General features: G+C 32.5%; 1 protein-coding gene across 1 annotated transcript in view; it reads left to right on the top strand.

Moving 5' to 3' along the window:
* Nucleotides 1-5,485: 5,485 nt before the first annotated feature.
* LOC143054673 (uncharacterized) overlaps nt 5,486-18,114 on the top strand; it is a 58,164-nt gene continuing 45,535 nt past the window's right edge. Inside the window, exons 1-2 of the mRNA XM_076227691.1 lie at nt 5,486-5,533; nt 9,494-9,805. Of these exons, the coding sequence (XP_076083806.1) occupies nt 5,488-5,533; nt 9,494-9,805 (358 nt within the window). The 5' untranslated portion in view covers nt 5,486-5,487. The remainder of the gene's footprint in view (nt 5,534-9,493; nt 9,806-18,114) is intronic.

The following is an 18,114-nucleotide window of genomic DNA, read 5'->3' as shown; positions in this document are numbered from 1 at the left end:
AGCCTTCTAACACTCAGGTTGTGAGTTTGAGTCCCTCACATGGAGGGTCAAAATTCACGCAAGTTATAGTTTTTCACACTTTTTTTCATCATGCTTGAAGGTATTGATTTGATATTTGGTATATAGTTTTGTCATGACAAATTACAGATCAAATTCAGATTTTGTTCCAGGCTGATGATTTTGTCCAAAGTTTTGGTCCTTGAAATTCACTCAAATAATCAGATTTTCGAAGAATTTTTTTTTTTTATGCTTCAAGATATTGATTTGATATTTGGTATATAGTTTTACAATGACAGGTTACAAATTAAGATTGCATTTTTGTTCAGTTCTGATGATTATTTTGCAGAGTTATGTTCCTTGGACTTTAAACATTCACGCATAATAAGTTTTACACATTTTTTTCTTTCATGTTTGAAGATGTTGATTTGATATTTGTTATATATATTATTAAGATTACAACATGACAAGTTATATATCAAGTTATGTATGTTACTAATTCATAACTTCAAGCGAACATAAATTATTTACAAAATAAACTCAACACCTTTGTATGGGATCAGCTCGCCTGACAGTGTGCAGCAAAGCTTTAATTTTATTAAAGACAAATGCAACGTAAAAAATGTTCATCAGTTTTACTGTCTGCCTAGGCCGCTGCAGGTAACAAACACAAAAACCAATCTACAAAAATAAAAACAATTTTCATTATGTACGAAAATACATATTATGAATCAAATAAAGATTCTGTTCTTACACACATTATTTTTCACATTAAAAAAAAATAACACAAATAAAATACATTAAGTCGGGTGGGAGGGTGGGAAACTTTACTGCACCAAAAGCGAACCTCGAATGACAATATCTTTAATTTACAAAACCGCCAAAAGTATAGCACGAAATATTTGAAATGACCTTATTCAAATATAATGGTCAGTTCTACCTCGACCAATGAAAAACATTTAACCTATTATATACTTTCAAACACGTGTAATTTCATAAACAAATACACGTGGTAATGTTTACATACCGGTGTTCATAACTTTAATAAATATATTTAACATTTTGTTTTAGTGCAATGAATGTTTAACCTGTAAGGGACTGTTTTGCTCTTCAATACTCTCAAAATGCTTATTTTCACTTTTATACGCCCGTTTACGTATCATGGTAAACTGTTGACTGTCTGTCCGTCCATCCTACCGTCCGTCTGTCGTCAACATGTCGGACATTAACTCAAAAACGCTTTAACCATTATGCATGAAACTTTAGTGAATTGTTTATATCTATTGACGTGAGCTCGTTTTCATTTTTTATAAATTTTGGATATACCGACTCCGATTTTTTGGGTTTTATTCCGTAAAAAAGGGGGGATTTTCCAGTTTTTGGACAATAACTCAAAAACAGTTTCATCAATTTGCAAGAAAATTTTGTGAATTGTTTATTTCTATCGACATGAGCTCCTGTTTGATTTTTATGAATTTTAGACTATACGTTTCCGATTTATGGGGTTTTATTTATTACAAAAGGGGGATTTTCCAGTTTTCCGACAATAACTCAAAAATGCTTTTGGCATTTTTTATAAAACTTTGGTAAATTGTTTATATCTATTGTTGTAAGCTCCCTTAGATTTTTATAAATTCAAGATTTTACGTTTCTGAGTTATTAAGATCTTATTCATAAAAAAGGGGTGATTTTCAAGTTCTTGGACAATATCCTTAAAGTGCTTAGAGCAGTTTTTATTAAACTTTTATGTCTGATTTATATCTATTAAGATAACCTCCCTTTAATTTTTTTTTTTATCAATTTCTGATATAACATTGATAAGTTATTGTTTGTTTATAGTCTGACAACAAATTTACTAAGTATTGCGCAATAGTACAGTGTATTGCACAACAGCGAGAAATCTTTAATTAAATATATAAATTCAATTCATATAACCAATTTCAAGTTCTTTGACTACATTTATTCAGAAACCTATGATATGTCAAATATTTAATGACAATCTAGATCAGACCTGTATCAAGCTTGAATATTCTGTCCATTTTTGCCCCAACTGTTCAGGGTTGGACCTCTGCAGGCGTATCCAGTTGTGCTCAGCGAAGCAGTTTATTTGTCTCTTATCTTAAAAAACTTACATGACTTAAAGATGTACCTCTGAGGAGCAAAAAATTTCTAGAATTAAACTGTTTTTCTTAACCTGATTTTTTGGTTTATAAGACTGTAACAAAATGATTGGTGAAGAAAAAAACATATATGGTGGTGCAATTCTTTTTTTGCTACAACCCTTTGAAAATGGCAAATGTTGATGATTTTCCCACTTTTCATCGATTTTTACCTATTTTTGGGCTATTATCGTGTAAAAAAATCACAGTTCCACAATTAAACTATTTTTTATACTCTCTATAAAGATGAAGTGGACCAATCTGAATAAATTTTACTTAAAAAAACTATAGGTAGGTGTTAATATAAGAAAGTTTTATCATATTTTGACGCTTTTTTGTCTAAAATTTACCATGCTGTCAATTTTGTATTTTTGTGATTTTTCTCTGTTTTAAGAACAAAATGCATATTATTTCAACTTTTTTGTTATAAATGATTGAAAAAATACATATCTAAGAAATTTGAAAAGACCAAAATGACATGGGATGTACATGATTCTTGTAAAATCATTTTTTGTATCCCTAAATCATTTTCTCAGAATTTTGGCTAAAAATACTGACTTGATTGGTCGTAAAATTTGAAAAGTGGATTACTCAAAAACCATTCATTGTAAATACATAATTTTTTCACAGAGTTATGTTAGATTATAATATTTTTGAAATTCATTGATATTTTCCACTTTAATCACATGTTTTGGAAATAATTCAAAAACGAGATTTCAACGAGACTGAAAAGTCAGAGGAATACATCCTTAATGAGATGGGTAAAAACTGTGTTAAGCAAAAGGGATCAGCAATACATGATCTACAATAATGTCAATGTGACCAAATACAATGGATCATAGGAATTATTGACCTTAATTTTTTTTTACTAATTTTAGTGCTGTTGTTCATTACTTGAAAAATATAATAGAGAAGTATAAACTGTAACAGCAAAAATAATCAGAAATGCAAGATTTATATAATTGAAAATACAACCTAAATAACTAGATGACTTCCAAATGAGTTACAGCCTTAAAAGACAAAACATGGTAAAAAAAAAAGAACACAAGAGTAAAATGCATTAATTGTCTTATATCTTGAAAACCACAATAGATAAAAAAAAAACCTCTCCGGACTGAAAATGCTCTGATTGTCAAGATCTATTTACCTAATAATCTTGTAACATAGCATCCAACTCTGAGCTTGTGAGGTGCATTTGTCTCCACGCTGATTTCTGCTCTTTGGTCGGGTTGTTATCTCTTTGACATATTCCCAATTTCCATTCTCTATTTCATTAACTGACCTGCCAAATGTTGTGGTTCTCTCAGGGCACTCAGTCTCCATCCACCAATGAAAACTGACTGCCACAATAAAGCCAATATAGTAGTGTTAATCATCAACAATCAATCAATCATTGAATAAAGTAATCAATACAATTTAGTGTTGGCAAGGCGTGCGATACAAGTTCTTTTGAGACTTTTGTTTATTTTATTCGTTTCTGCTTTATGTTAGCTCGCCGCTCACCTGGCCAATTGGCCAAGTGAGCTTTTCTCATCACTTGGCATCCTTCGTCCCTGCTTGCCAACCAACATGTCAGACATGGCTAAAAATAGAACATAAAGGTCAAATGCAGTTTGTGGCTTATATCTCTGAAACTAAAACATTTAGAGCATATCTGGCAACTGTTAAAAATGTTTTTCAGGTGAATATCTATCAACCCTGAAATTTTCAGAGGAATCAGACAACCCGTTGTTGGGTTGCTGCCCCTGAATTGGAAATTTAAGGACATTTTGCAGCTTTTGGTTATTATCTTGAATATAATAATAGATATAGATAAACTGTGAATAGCAATAATGTTCAGCAAAGTAAGATCTACAAATAAGTCAACCTGACAAAAATTGTCAATTGACCCCTTAAGGAGTTAATTCCCTTTAAAGTAAATTTTTAACCATTTTTTGTAAATTTTTGTAATCTTTTACAAAAAATTTCTACTGAAACTACTTAGACAAATTTAACCAAACTTGGCCACAATCATCATTAGGATATCTAGTTTAAAAGATGTGTCCGTTGACCCCCCCCCCCCCCTGTCAACCAACATGGCCGACATGGCTAAAAATAGTACATAGGGTTAAAATGCAGTTTTTGGCTTATATCTCTTAAACTAAAGCATTTGAGCAATCTTACAATTAGAAAAAATGTTAATCAGGTCAAGATCTATCGGCCCTGAAATTTTCAGACAAATCAGACAACCCGTTGTTGGGTGGCTGCCCCTGAATTGGTAATTTTTAGGAAATTTTGCAGTCTTTGGTTATTATCTTAAATATTATTATAGATAGAGATAAACTGTAAACAGCAATAATGTTCAGCAATCTACAAATAAGACAATATGACCTCTATTGTCAATTGTAGTTATTGCCCTATATAGTCAATTTTTCGAGAAATTTTGTAATCTTTTACACAATATTCTCTTCTTATTCTACTGGGCCAAATAGCATTAAACTTAGCCACAATTTTCAATTGGGTAGTGATCTTGATTGAAAAATGTATCGGATTACCCTGCCATCTAACCAACATGGCTGCCATGGCTAAACATAAAACAATTACATCCATAGGGGTTTACTATAGAAGAGAGGCGAAAGATACCAGAGGGACAGTCAAACTCATTGATTGAAAATAAAGTGACAACGCAATGGCTAAAAATAGTACATAGGGGTAAAATGCAGTCTATCGGAAAATTGTAAAAAAAACAATTTCAAATGGTCACTACTTGAAAACTAATTTAAATAATGATAAGGGGTCTTCAGTAAATATTGTAAGACTACAATGGGATGACCTGTTCTTGTTTAACTACATGGCCAAATTAAACCAAACTTGGCCTCAATCATTATAAGGATATCTTATACTATTTGTTATGATTTAAACCTTATTTTACATGATTTTCAAACCACTGTAGATACAGGTGAGCGACACAGGTACTTGATTGCCTGTAGTTGTTAAAACTATAAAACTTGGTCAAGCCAAAATGAACAACAAGACAGGTTTTGGACCACAGATTCCATTAAACACTAATGTTCTTGTTGGATTGTATTTTTTTGGTGGGACAACAAATACCTGCAAGGGTATTTTACAAATGCAAAAATAACCTGTACACTTTAAACTATATTTCTTTGTTTACTCTGGGCCAAACATTTTCCTGATAAATGTGAAAATTTGTTCAATATACATTATATAATGTTAAACATTTGTATTATATGTTATTTTTTTTAGTTTATATTTTAGAAATTTAATAGTTTTACAAGTGACATGAATGAAGATATATTTACAATGCATATTCCTCCTTTTGTAGACTGTCATGTTAGAGAAATCTTCAGGTGTGATGGATGGACTCGAGATAGAAGGTTATTTTCTTAAACTTTATTTCATTATTAGTTTAAACACTTTATATGCTATATCTCCGCTCTAGGAATTGTAGAATAACAATATATTTTCTGTACGAAGTCATGGCATTAAGTGCAATGTATTGAAGAGATTAATCACTATTATAAATAATAACAAACTAGTATAGGGAGCTATATCATTATCAGCTTTCACATATAATAAATACCTGACATACATGTAGCTAGTATTATCATGGTCTTCTGTAAGATGCTGTAGTACATGTTTATCCATACCCTGCAATCACAATCAATATTCTATTATGCTAGAAATATTTCCCCAAGAAAAAATGGTCTGGAGCTGGCATGTCAGTTAACTGCTAGTAGTCTGTTGTTATTTATGTATTATTGTCATTTTATTTTTTTTCTTTTGTTACATCTTTTGACATCAGACTCGGACTTCTCTTGAACTGAATTTTAATGTGCGTATTGTTATTCTTTTACTTTTCTACATTGGCTAGAGGTATAGGGGGAGGGTTGAGATCTCATAAACATGTTTAACCCCGCCGCAATTTTGCGCCTGTCCTAAGTCAGGAGCCTCTGGCCTTTGTTAGTCTTGTATGATTTTAAATTTTAGTTTCTTGTGTATAATTCGGAGTTTAGTATGACGTCCATTATCACTGTACTATTATGCATATTTTAGGGGCCAGCTGAAGGACACCTACGGGTGCGGGAATTCTCGCTACATTGAAGACCCATTGGTTGCCTTCGGCTGTTGTTTGCTCTATGGTCGGGTGGTTGTCGCTTTGACATATTCACCATTTCCTTTCTCAATTTTATTGTATAGATGACATTTCCCCAAGTAAAAAGGTAGGCATTGTATAGACGACACGCTGACACAATAGCTGTAAGAAACCATTAATTTTTGTCTCACTTGCAACAAAAGTTCTTTTATGTGAGACAGTCATGGAATCAGTGATCAAGGTTTTCCTTGTCAAGTCAATACCTCAGATACTATAAACAGTAGGTCGACTATATTTTATGTATAGGATGATTGTACGATGAACACGTCTGTCTGGCAGTTTGCAGCTGACCTTCACTTCGGTTTAATGGCTTATTGGTCAATGTTAAGTTTTTGTGTTTAATTCGTTTCTGGGATCCTGTAACCAATAGGTCAACTATACTTTGTGTTTGGGATGATTGTAAGGGGTACAAGTCTGTCTGGCAGGATTCCTCTGGCATTGACAACATTTTCATGGTTCAACAAATATATAAACCAATTGGTTGACACCTTATAGGAGTAATTACCCTTAATGACGATTTTCTACTAACTTTTGAGTTTTTACTTATTTCAATTTTTGCAAGGTGAGAGATTCAGTTAATTTTTCTAACTAATTTTTCTGTCTGTTGTGGCAGGTTTTTTGTTGTTCATGTTTGTTTTTTTCTGTGGTTTTTATTCAGTTGTGTACCCTTCATTGGGCCTCTAGGCTGTTTATAGGTAAATTCAGATTTTACCCGTGCTTGTTGGGCTTTTGCAACTTTGTTCCCAATAAAACCTTAGTCAGGCATTAAGACTTATTATACCCCACGCAACAAAGTTGCGAAGGGTATAATGTTTTTGACCCGTCCGTCCGTCAGTCCTTCAGTCCTGTTTCTTGTCATCACAACTCCTCTAAAACCACACAACAGAATTTTATGAAACCATTTTAGATTATAAGGACATACTATGTAGATGTGCATATCGACAGGAAATTATGATTTTATTTTTTTTCTAGGAGTTACGCCCCTTAAAACTTATTTGCCCCAATATACTACTTTAACAGTTTGTCATCGCAACTCTTCTGAAACCACACAACAGAATTTCATGAAACTTAGTAGATAGTAAAGACATACTATGTAGATGTGCATATCGACAGGAAATTATGATTCAGGTTTTTTTTCTAGGAGTTACGCCCCTTTGAACTTATTTGTCTCAATATATAATACTGAAACAGTTTGTCATAAATACTCCTCTGAAACCTCCCAACAGAATTTCTTGAAATCTTTTAGATTATAAGGACATACTATGTAGATGTGCATATCTACAGGAAATTAAGATTAATTTTTTTTTCTTACAGTTATTTTATTTGTCCGGTGACAATGTGGGGTATGTGAACGCGCTCGCTAAAGTTCTTTAATTTACTTATACCACTGTTTCCCTTTATCAATCGTGGTTTCTGGCTCATCTTGCTAAAACTTCTATATTATACTACATGTACTATGTCTTTTTTTATCCAAATTCAAGAAAATTTTCGGTTTATCACTATTCAGTGATGTTTTGGTAAAGGTGTTGGTATCATTAAATAGATAGTGCGTACTTGTGCGCTTTCTTTGGATTATATGAATATGGGCAAGTCTTAAAAGAAGTTTTTGTCGGACCAATAAAAATTCAATTTCTATATAAAAAAAAAAATAATATCTTAATAAGAATGTTAATAAATGGCTAAGATTGGCATCAAAATATATGTCATTCGTCTTTTATGTACAAAATGTACTACATATATATGTTCTTGAAAAAATTGTCATCTTAATATTTTGTGAAAATCGTAGATAAGGCTGTTTATGTGTGTAACGGCCTTATGAGATACAAAGGATATCAAAACTTATTGTTATCCATTTGTTTGATGTGTTTGAGCCTTTGATTTTACCATTTGATTAAGGACTTTCCGTTTTGAATTTTCCTGATGGGACAGTATAAATGTTAATAGACTTCAATGTCATTTGATCTTTTATTGAAATTTGCAATCATACCAAATCTTCTTATCTTTATATTGATCCAAGCTTAGTCAAGATAATGCATGACATGTGAAATATTGCCTTAAATTTAACAGTTAAGCACATCACTCGAAAGAAAAAAAACCATACATAGCAATTTTCCAAATTAAGAGGGAGCTTACTTCAATTAAACCCATCAACAGCCGAAACTAATCCTAGCTAAAGTAAAATAACAGAATCAATGTCTGGACGAACCTATGGACGGACAGACAGACATACGGACAAGGGTAAACCTTAACAACTTATTGGTCTTTGCTTTTAAATTTTCAAGTGTGCTATGATTTTGTGTCTTGAATTGATACCCCATATATTATCTATAAGAAATTATCATAATAAAGAAGTATTTGTCCTTTGTACATGTTGTAATCTGTGACATATTGAAATTGGTGAAAGAATTTAACAGAATATTGAAGACATTAAATCAGACTCTGAAACGCGCTAGTTAAGGAACAAAAGAAGCTAAAAATATTGGTAAGTTATGGAGCTCCTTTTTGAGATATTTGATTTTTTTTAAAATGGGAGGAAAATGCTGACTTAGACTTTTACCTTATATTAAGCATTGGCATTATTTGGGTCTCAAATTGTAAGAGAAAAGTCTAGAATCTTCTTACATTTTGGTAATGAGCTTTTATGAGCTTTTGAAGTCTTCTATGAAAATAAAAGTGGGTGATATGGGCCAAAATATTTTAAACTGGTTCATATGAAAAACCCCAAGGAGTCAGAACATCTGACACAAAATCATAAACCTGACCTGACTACATCATTAAGTAAAGCACATACTGTGGAATCATTTATTTTCGTGGGTACCAATTTTCGTGGATTGGGAAATCTTGTATTTTCTTGGATAATTAATTCCATGGTTTTTCAAAAATCTGCATATAATCAAACAGCAAATTTGTAATTCGTTGAACATTTAAATTCGTGGTTTCCCTGTACCCATGAATTCCACAAAAAATGGTATCCAAGGAATAATAATGAATCCATGGTATGTCAAGATATATATGATAGATAAATTGACAGTGAATCACTGGACACAATTACCTGTGAATAAGATATCATAGGCGGCTTTATTTTTGTTCCTCATATATTTCATATTTCCATACAGTGATAACAGATAAAGTCAGATAAACAAAAGAATAAAGTAAATAGGTCTTTCAAATATCTTTGTAGATAATAAAGTTCCAACTGAAATCAAATTAATGGCTGACAAAAGATCTGTACCTTTGTACCTCAAATTACTTGAGTCAGGCTCTGAGATAAAGAGAGACATACGTTTAGTAATAGTTGGGAAGAAAGGTGCGGGTAAGACCTCATTGGTTAAAAGATTATTCAACGAAGGAAAAAAAGGTGGTGGACTAATATCATTTTTTAAAAGATTGTTTGGAGGAAGTAGTGCAGATGTTACAAGCACAAATGGAATAGAAATTCATATGATAAAATGCAAAACAAAACCTGGTGATAGCATTTGGAATATATTAGAAGGTATGTATGGTATTCTAAACAGTTTAACCTTACTGTTTTTCCTTTCTCTACAACATACAGGTAGTTTAAGTCTATGAATTAACCATTACATCATTTTTTGTCGAGCCTGCGACTTTTGTTGCAGAAAGCTCGACATAGGGAAAGTGATCCGGCGGCGGCAGCGTTATCTAACTTCTTAAAAGCTTTATATTTTAGAAGGTGGAAGACCTGGATGCTTCATACTTTGTATATAGATGCCTCATGTTACGAAGTTTCCGCCAGTCACATGTCCAATGTCCATGACCTCATTTTCATGGTTCAGTGACCACTTGAAAAAAAAAGTTCAGATTTTTTGTAATGTTGAATTCTCTCTTATTATAAGTAATAGGATAACTATATTTGATATGTGCGTACCTTGCAAGGTCCTCATGTCTGTCAGACAGTTTTCACTTGACCTCGACCTCATTTCATGGATCAGTGAACAAGGTTAAGTTTTGGTGGTCAAGTCCATATCTCAGATACTATAAGCAATAGGGCTAGTATATTCTGTGTATGGAAGGACTGTAAGGTGTACATGTCCAACTGGCAGGTGTCATCTGACCTTGACCTCATTTTCATGGTTCAGTGGTTATAGTTAAATTTTTGTGTTTTGGTCTGTTTTTCTCATACTATATGCAATAGGTCTACTATATTTGTTGTATAGATTGATTGTAAGGTGTACATGTCTTGCGGGCAGATGTTATGTGACCTTGACCTCATTTTCATGGTTCAGTGGTCAAATTTAAGTTTTTTAGTTTTGGTCTTTTTATCTAATACTATATGCCATAGGTCAACTATATTTGGTGTATGGAGATATTTTATGATCTTTATGTCAGTCGCGCAGGTTTTATTTGACTGTGACATCATTTTCACGGTTCATTGCACAGTGTTAAGTTTTTGTGTTTTGGTCTATTTTTCTTAAACTATAAGTAATAGGTCAACTATATATGTTGTATAGAAGCAATGTTAGCTGTACATGTCTTCCTGGCATGGTTCATCTTACCTTGACCTCATTTTCAAGGTTCATTGGTCTTTGTTTAGTTATCTTGGTTAATGTTAAGTTTATGTGACAGTTGTAATAAAGCTTAGCTTTATACTTAGGACTATCAAGTTTGAACATAATATCAATGACAAGTATAGAAGGCAAGACATTTCAGCGTGTGCACTCTTGTAAGCAGTTAAGCTGCCTTATGCAAGCACCCTAGATTTGTATTCTACCCATAAAATGTTGAAATACGTGCCATTGTTATTATCTAGCTGGTTATTATGTTATTAATAACTAATTGGACACTTTTTTCATTCTTTTAATTCTAGATTACAAAAAATATGACCAGAAAAACCTTAAATGATCGGCGAACCACCCAAAAGTTTTGAAGTTGCACATAGGAAGTAGTGCTCAATAGATATCCTTATGTAGTTTATTTTCCCCTGTGCCTTTGGCTAAGATGTCAAAGAACAATTGTATGAAATATTTAATCGCCGAAAATCTCTAAAGACAAGTCGTTTATATTTCCCCAAATGACAAAAGTCGTAGTAATATTGTTTGTTGTCAATACGTATTAAACACGTCAGTAGTCTATTAATAATTATATAAGTTGGCGGCAATTTCAAATTCAAAGAAATTTACATACCTTTTTTTTTTGAGAATTCTGATGATAGAAAGGTAATTATTGTTAATCATGATATTCTTTTATTTGAGATGAGTGTTAATAAATTGAGTATTCACATTTGAATTTCATTCTTTTATATTACTTCGTTTTTCACATATAAATGACCTTGTCAAGTAATGCACCAACATATGCATGGTACGTGTTTACAATAGAATAAAACCGGAAATCTAGAAGGTCTTAGTAATTACCGACAAGAAGATTGTAGAGACAATAAGCGAAAAGTAGAAAAAAAGCTTAGGCCACTTAGCGACAGTAACAACGAATTTGCGACAAAAAGATAAATTTAGAGACAAGAAAAATTATACACTATTAGAATAATAAATTTATTACAGTTGATTATTTTCTGTTGTGTGAAGTTTAATATTATGTTACATTTAGTAGCCATAACGTTTTACGTTTCTTGACGCTTCTTGTCCGTAATTAGTGAGACCTTGTAAATATGTCAAATTTACAGAGAATGACAGTAGTATGTGATATATATGGATTTTAGACTCAGAAAGATCGTGTGATAATAGAAATTAGTCTTGCCCTGAAATGTTTTTTTCTCACTGACGCTTTAATCAAAGCTGGGTTCAAATGCAAATTGTGTGATCAATCAATAAAAAGTGAAAGGAAATATAAAAACAAAATGTCAAGCCATCAGTTGTTGTGGTTTCGGCTCAATGCAGAGGACAGGCAATCATTGAACAAACGGCTATCACCTGTTTGTCATCATTTACATATCTTTTATGCAGCCAAAAAGGTAACGTCTGTCAATATTTCGATATCAAACACATAGAAACTCGTCAACAGCCGTCGGTATCACCTATCATAGTCCAAGATTACTCTGACGTCCAACGGCTGTTTTGCCAGAAAAGCTGGGACTGGCGCTTGTCTGGCAAAACAGCCGTTTGACGTCAGAGTAATGTCGAACTACACCTATCAATGAGGGCACTGACATAGATATTTCTATGTTGGGATAGTTGAACTGTAAATTTGTGAATTTTGAAATAGATAGAACACGCTCCGATCCAAGCAATAATTTAAATGAATTACCCACAGGTCCCCCAATCTGTTAATGAAAAAAACAATAGAACTTCCTAAACAACCTAAAACAAAATCGTGTGAACAGGGCAAGGAGATATTGATAAGCCCAGAGAAACTGTTGTTTGACCTCATTGACCTGGCTAGTACTATAGAGTGTTGGTGGCCTTCAGAAACTTTAGAATCAGGGACAATTGTGCAGAATAAACTTCAAAAAGCTTTGCAGTTTGTGGTATATAGACAACATCCATATAAAAGACTGCAATTTACTATGAAAAATGTCAAAATCCTACTATCAAAATATAATCTATCCGATATAACAAATGTATTCATTCCAAGAGGTCATCTTACAATTCACAGTAGTAGCTAGTTTTGATGAGAACACATATCCTTCTGTTTGTCTTTTAGTTTTCATGCACAGCTCTAAAATAACAATAAGGAGGTGTGGTTAATTGCCAATAAGACAACTATCCACCAAAATTCAAAAGAAGTAGATGTAAGCAATTATAGGCAACCAAAAATTCTTTAACCATGAGAAAATCACATGTTTTGTTTAGGCCCATTCCAGAATTAATTGCATGGGGTAGGAAGGCACCTGTATTAAAATTAGATGGGTGGTATTTAAGAAAGATTGCTTGAACATTCAAATGAAATATCCAATTGAAATATATGCATGGTGGGGTAAAAAAAAAGTGCCTTCCTTCCCTCTCCCCCCCCCCCCATTACATTTATTTTTGGAAAGGCTCTTGGTGGAATTTAACCTTAAACATTGTCAAAAAAGGCTATTCATAAAAAAGTTACAAACTGAAGTATCAATTTAATAATTGTCATGTGTTTTGCATGCTCTTTACATTTGTGAAGGTCATTGGTATTGCCACATTTAAGAGATTTTTTTCAAATATTTGCTTCTGCAAGGTGAAATAGTCTACAGTTGTTTGCATAGAGTCAGAATAAAGTATTCAAATGGGATAAAAGGCCTTATGCATCAAAACATCAGTGTTTTTCCTTCTGATTCTGTTTGATAAAACTAGCATGTAACAATTTAAAAAAAAAAAAGGTATCGCTCGCTCCTCTTGCAGACGGTGAGACCACTCGCCTGTCAAAAACTCATTTTCAAGAATTTTTTAAAAACCAAAAAAAAAAATTCGCTCGCTCGCCCCATATTTTTTGAGCAAATGTCCGAAGAACTATTTATCAAATTGGTGTGGCCTTACGATATTTTTGGCCCATTTTAAAAAAGATATATCTTTCAAGAAGTATAAAGTCCAAGAATGTTTTTCCAAACTTTTATTTATACAAATATTGGTATAGATCTCGAGTAACATCATGGACTTAGAGGGGGCGGATCATTTACATTTACTAAAGTCAGGTTAATCAGACCTCACCTTTGATTTCGGTTTTCAGTAATGAGAACAGGACGTTAAAAAAAAATCAAACAGAATTTAGGGTGAGTCCCTGGGGGTCATCCCAACCCCCTTCAATTTGAAAATGTACTTTTATCTTGTAAACTGTCGTGATCCCCACCTCTAAACAGTATATATACTTGTATGGGACAATATAACAAATCAAATTAAAATAAATTTTGGGGGAGTCCCCGGTGTCATCCAACCCCCTCCTGTTTGAGAACTTGGAAATGGTCGAGATCCCCACCCCTAAACCATATATATTCATGTATGGGACAATAAAACAAATCAAATGAAATATAGGGGGAGTCCATGTGACACTCCAGCCCCTCCTGTTTGAGAACGTATAAACAGTCAAGATCCCCACCCTTAAACCATATATATTCATGTATGGGACAATATGAAAAATCAAATGAAATATTTGGGGAGTCCCTGGGGTCACCACATCCCCTCCTGTTTGAGAACTTGGAATCGGTCGAGATCCCAATCCCTAAATCATATATATTCATGTATGGGACAATAAAACAAATCAAATGAAATATAGGGGGAGTCTATTTGGATCCCCACCCCTAAACTATATGTATTCATGTATGGGACAATATAACAAATCAAAGGACATATCACCCACCCCCTCCTGGTTGACAACTTGTAAATGGTTAAGATACCCACAACTAAACCATATCTATTCCTGTTCGTCATTTCAAAAAAGATTTGAATGACATACAGTGTAAATCTCCTTGGTGTCGCATATGCATATCACTTTACTAGACCAAACCAATATGAACTGGACTTTGCCCAATGCCAGGCGACCATGAGAATGACGAATTATTGGGGCTTTGTTTGGGACACTTCGTAATGGCATCCTGTTACAATTATTTCTTGTTTATTATAAATTTTTATTGATGCAAAAAATGTGTCTAGGTTAATTGAATTTACTTTAATTATGTATTTAACTATTTCTTGGCCTATAATATTTTTCATTTATGGCTCAGTTTAAAGAAAACATATAAATCTTTCAAGATGTGTAAAGCCCAAGAGTGTTTGACCAACTGTTTTATAATCACCTGTCATTTTATTCCAAACTTGGTATGGAGTGACATCATGGACTAGGGGGTGAAGATGGGGGTCATTTACATTGATATATGAGTTGCTTTTGAAAACCTTGATGAAATATTAATAGACAACTTTCGAGTTCGATGCATTTCCGTCAAAAACTCTGGTTTTAGTGAACATCATTTGTGGGTTAAAGGTCGTCGTCACTTCTGTTCTCATGTTGAGCGAGTGGTTGGAAAACTATAAAGCTATATGTATTACATGAATTATTCGGCAAATTGAATTCTCAGAATTGTCTTTCTGCAATGCTGTCATTAGGGAATTGTGATTAAGTACCTACAGAACAAGTATTATTTCTAGTTTAGCCTGCACAATAACGATCACTAAGATGCTTGATGAACGTTAATAGTGCAGGGATACAGGCGATCCCCTCTTTCTGGTATCTGACGTCATAAATGGTCTTAGTTTTTTATGCCAGTTACATTACATTCACTCTGTGGTTAAAGTTTTAAAATGTTTAATAACTTTCATAAACTATCCTGGATTTGTCCAAACTTGAACAGAAGCTTGTTTATTATCAAAAGCTAGAATCTAGAACAAAATTTGTAAAAAAAAAAATATATGTCTGTTTTTCCGCATTTTACAACATTATAAAGTTAACATTACATACACGGCCTAGCCAAGATCAGATGTGCATTTCACATTGGGACGGTCTATGTTATAGGCTTGTAAAGACAAGAAGATAAACTTTACATAAGTAATACATCTTTGAACGGAAGAAGAGAATGTAGGGTTTCACAATAAATGTCAAATATCATGTATAAGTGTTACCGTTTTGAAAAAAAACACTAAAATACACACTGAAAATTATTAAAATTTCACGTTATGTTGTTTCTTATTTTTAATAAATAAATGGTAATTTAAGTGTTATCAATTTTTGTAAAATTACTTTACAGGAGTAGATTTTAAAAAGTGTCAGATTATCAGTCATAAAAAGCATACCTTATTTTACTTCAATGTTGTTTATTCCAGTTGCTGCATACCTTAAAAGATTAACTAAATCAATTGAAGAAAAAGTATTTCTCTCTCTTTTACTTTATCTTTTGCATTTCAGTATTAACAGCAGATGAGGAAGTGTCTCATACAAGACACTTGTACATAACAAGTATTAAATTCAATTATGTGTCTGCTATGGAAGTTCCCAACTTAAATCTTATTTATAGGTGATGAAAGTTATCTATTCAAATTAAAACCCAGTATTTTCAACATATATATAGTCACAATTAATTCTAACAGATTTTTATACGACCGCAAAAAATTTAATTTTTTGGTCGTATATTGCTATCACGTTGGCGTCGTCGTCGTCGTCGTCCGATTACTTTTAGTTTTCGCACTCTAACTTTAGTAAAAGTGAATAGAAATCAATGAAATTTTAACACAAGGTTTATGACCACAAAAGGAAGGTTGGGATTGATTTTGGGAGTTTTGGTCCCAACATTTTAGGAAAAAGGGGCCAAAAAGGGCCCAAATAAGCATTTTCTTGGTTTTCGCACTATAACTTTAGTTTAAGTGAATAGAAATCTATGAAATTTTGACACAAGGTTTATGACCACAAAAGGAAGGTTGGGATTGTTTTTGGGAGTTTTGGTTCCAACAGTTTAGGAAATAAGGGCCAAAAAGGGCCCAAATAAGCATTATTCTTGGTTTTTGCACCATAACTTTAGTATAAGTAAATAGAAATCTATGAAATTTAAACACAAGGTTTATGACCATAAAAGGAAGGTTGGGTTTGATTTTGGGAGTTTTGGTCCTAACAGTTTAGGAATATGGGGCCCAAAGGGTCTAAAATTGAACTTTGTGTGATTTCATCAAAAATTGAATAATTGGGTTCTTTGATATGCCGAATCTAACTATGTATGTAGATTCTTAATTTTTCGTCCCGTTTTCAAATTGGTCTACATTAAGGTCCAAAGGGTCCAAAATTAAACTTAGTTTGATTTTAACAAAAATTGAATCCTTGGGGTTCTTTGATATGCTGAATTTAAAAATGTACTTAGATTTTTAATTATTGGCCTAGTTTTCAAGTTGGTCCAAATGGGGGTCCAAAATTAAACTTTGTTTGATTTCATCAAAAATTGAATAAATGGGTTCCTTGATATGCCAAATCTAACTGTGTATGTAGATTCTTAATTTTTGGTCCAGTTTTCAAATTGGTCTACATTAAGGTCCAAAGGGTCCAAAATTAAACTAAGTTTGATTTTAACAAAAATTAAATTCTTGGGCTTATTTGATATGCTTTATCTAAATATGTACTTTTGTGCAATAGCAAGAAATTTTCAATTGCACAGTATTACACAATAGCAAGAAATATCTAATTGCACAATATTGTGCAATAGCAATTAATTTTCAATTGGAGTTATCTTTCTTTGTATAGAATAGTAGTTGATAATATATGTTGGAAATTTGCCAGACATGACTATGATGTCATTTTCTATTTTTATTTGCCAATATCTTTATGTAAATAACTTCATTGGAAATTTGCCAATATAAATTGTTGCTGATGAAGGCTTTTTTCCTTATCTTATCTAAAATGTTTTTAGATAATGTATGTTGGACATTTGCAAGACATGACTATGATGTCATTTTCTATTTTTATTTGCCAATAACTTTATGTAAATAACTTCATTGGAAATTTGCCAATATAAAATGTTGCTGATGAAGTTTTTTTATTGTTTTATATAATAAACAATGTATATTCACTTTTACTACCAACCAATCTTTACCATTCAGTGATAACCAGCACTTTATTTTACATTTTAATATTTTATGATGTATTTAAAAGAGTAGTTATTGTTGCAAACTCCATTAGAAATTTGAATTGATATCAGTTTTGGAAAAAGGGAAACAGGGATGTGAAGAAAAAGGGGGGGGGGGGTTTAAATTTTTCTCATTTCAGATTTCATAAATAAAAAGAAAATTTCTTCAAACATTTTTTTGAGAGGATTAATATTCAACAGCATAGTGAATTGCTCAAAGGCAAAAAAAAACTTTTAAGTTCATTAGACCACATTCGTTCTGTGTCAGAAACCTATGCTGTGTCATGATCAACTATTTAATTTTAGATTTAAAAAGTTTGAAGAAG

Source organism: Mytilus galloprovincialis, chromosome 12 (genome assembly GCF_965363235.1).
Source record: "Mytilus galloprovincialis chromosome 12, xbMytGall1.hap1.1, whole genome shotgun sequence".
Classification (NCBI taxonomy): Eukaryota; Metazoa; Mollusca; class Bivalvia; order Mytilida; family Mytilidae; genus Mytilus; species Mytilus galloprovincialis.
The sequence above is the reverse complement of the archived record's forward strand: the minus strand, read 5'-3'. Positions and strand labels throughout refer to the sequence as shown.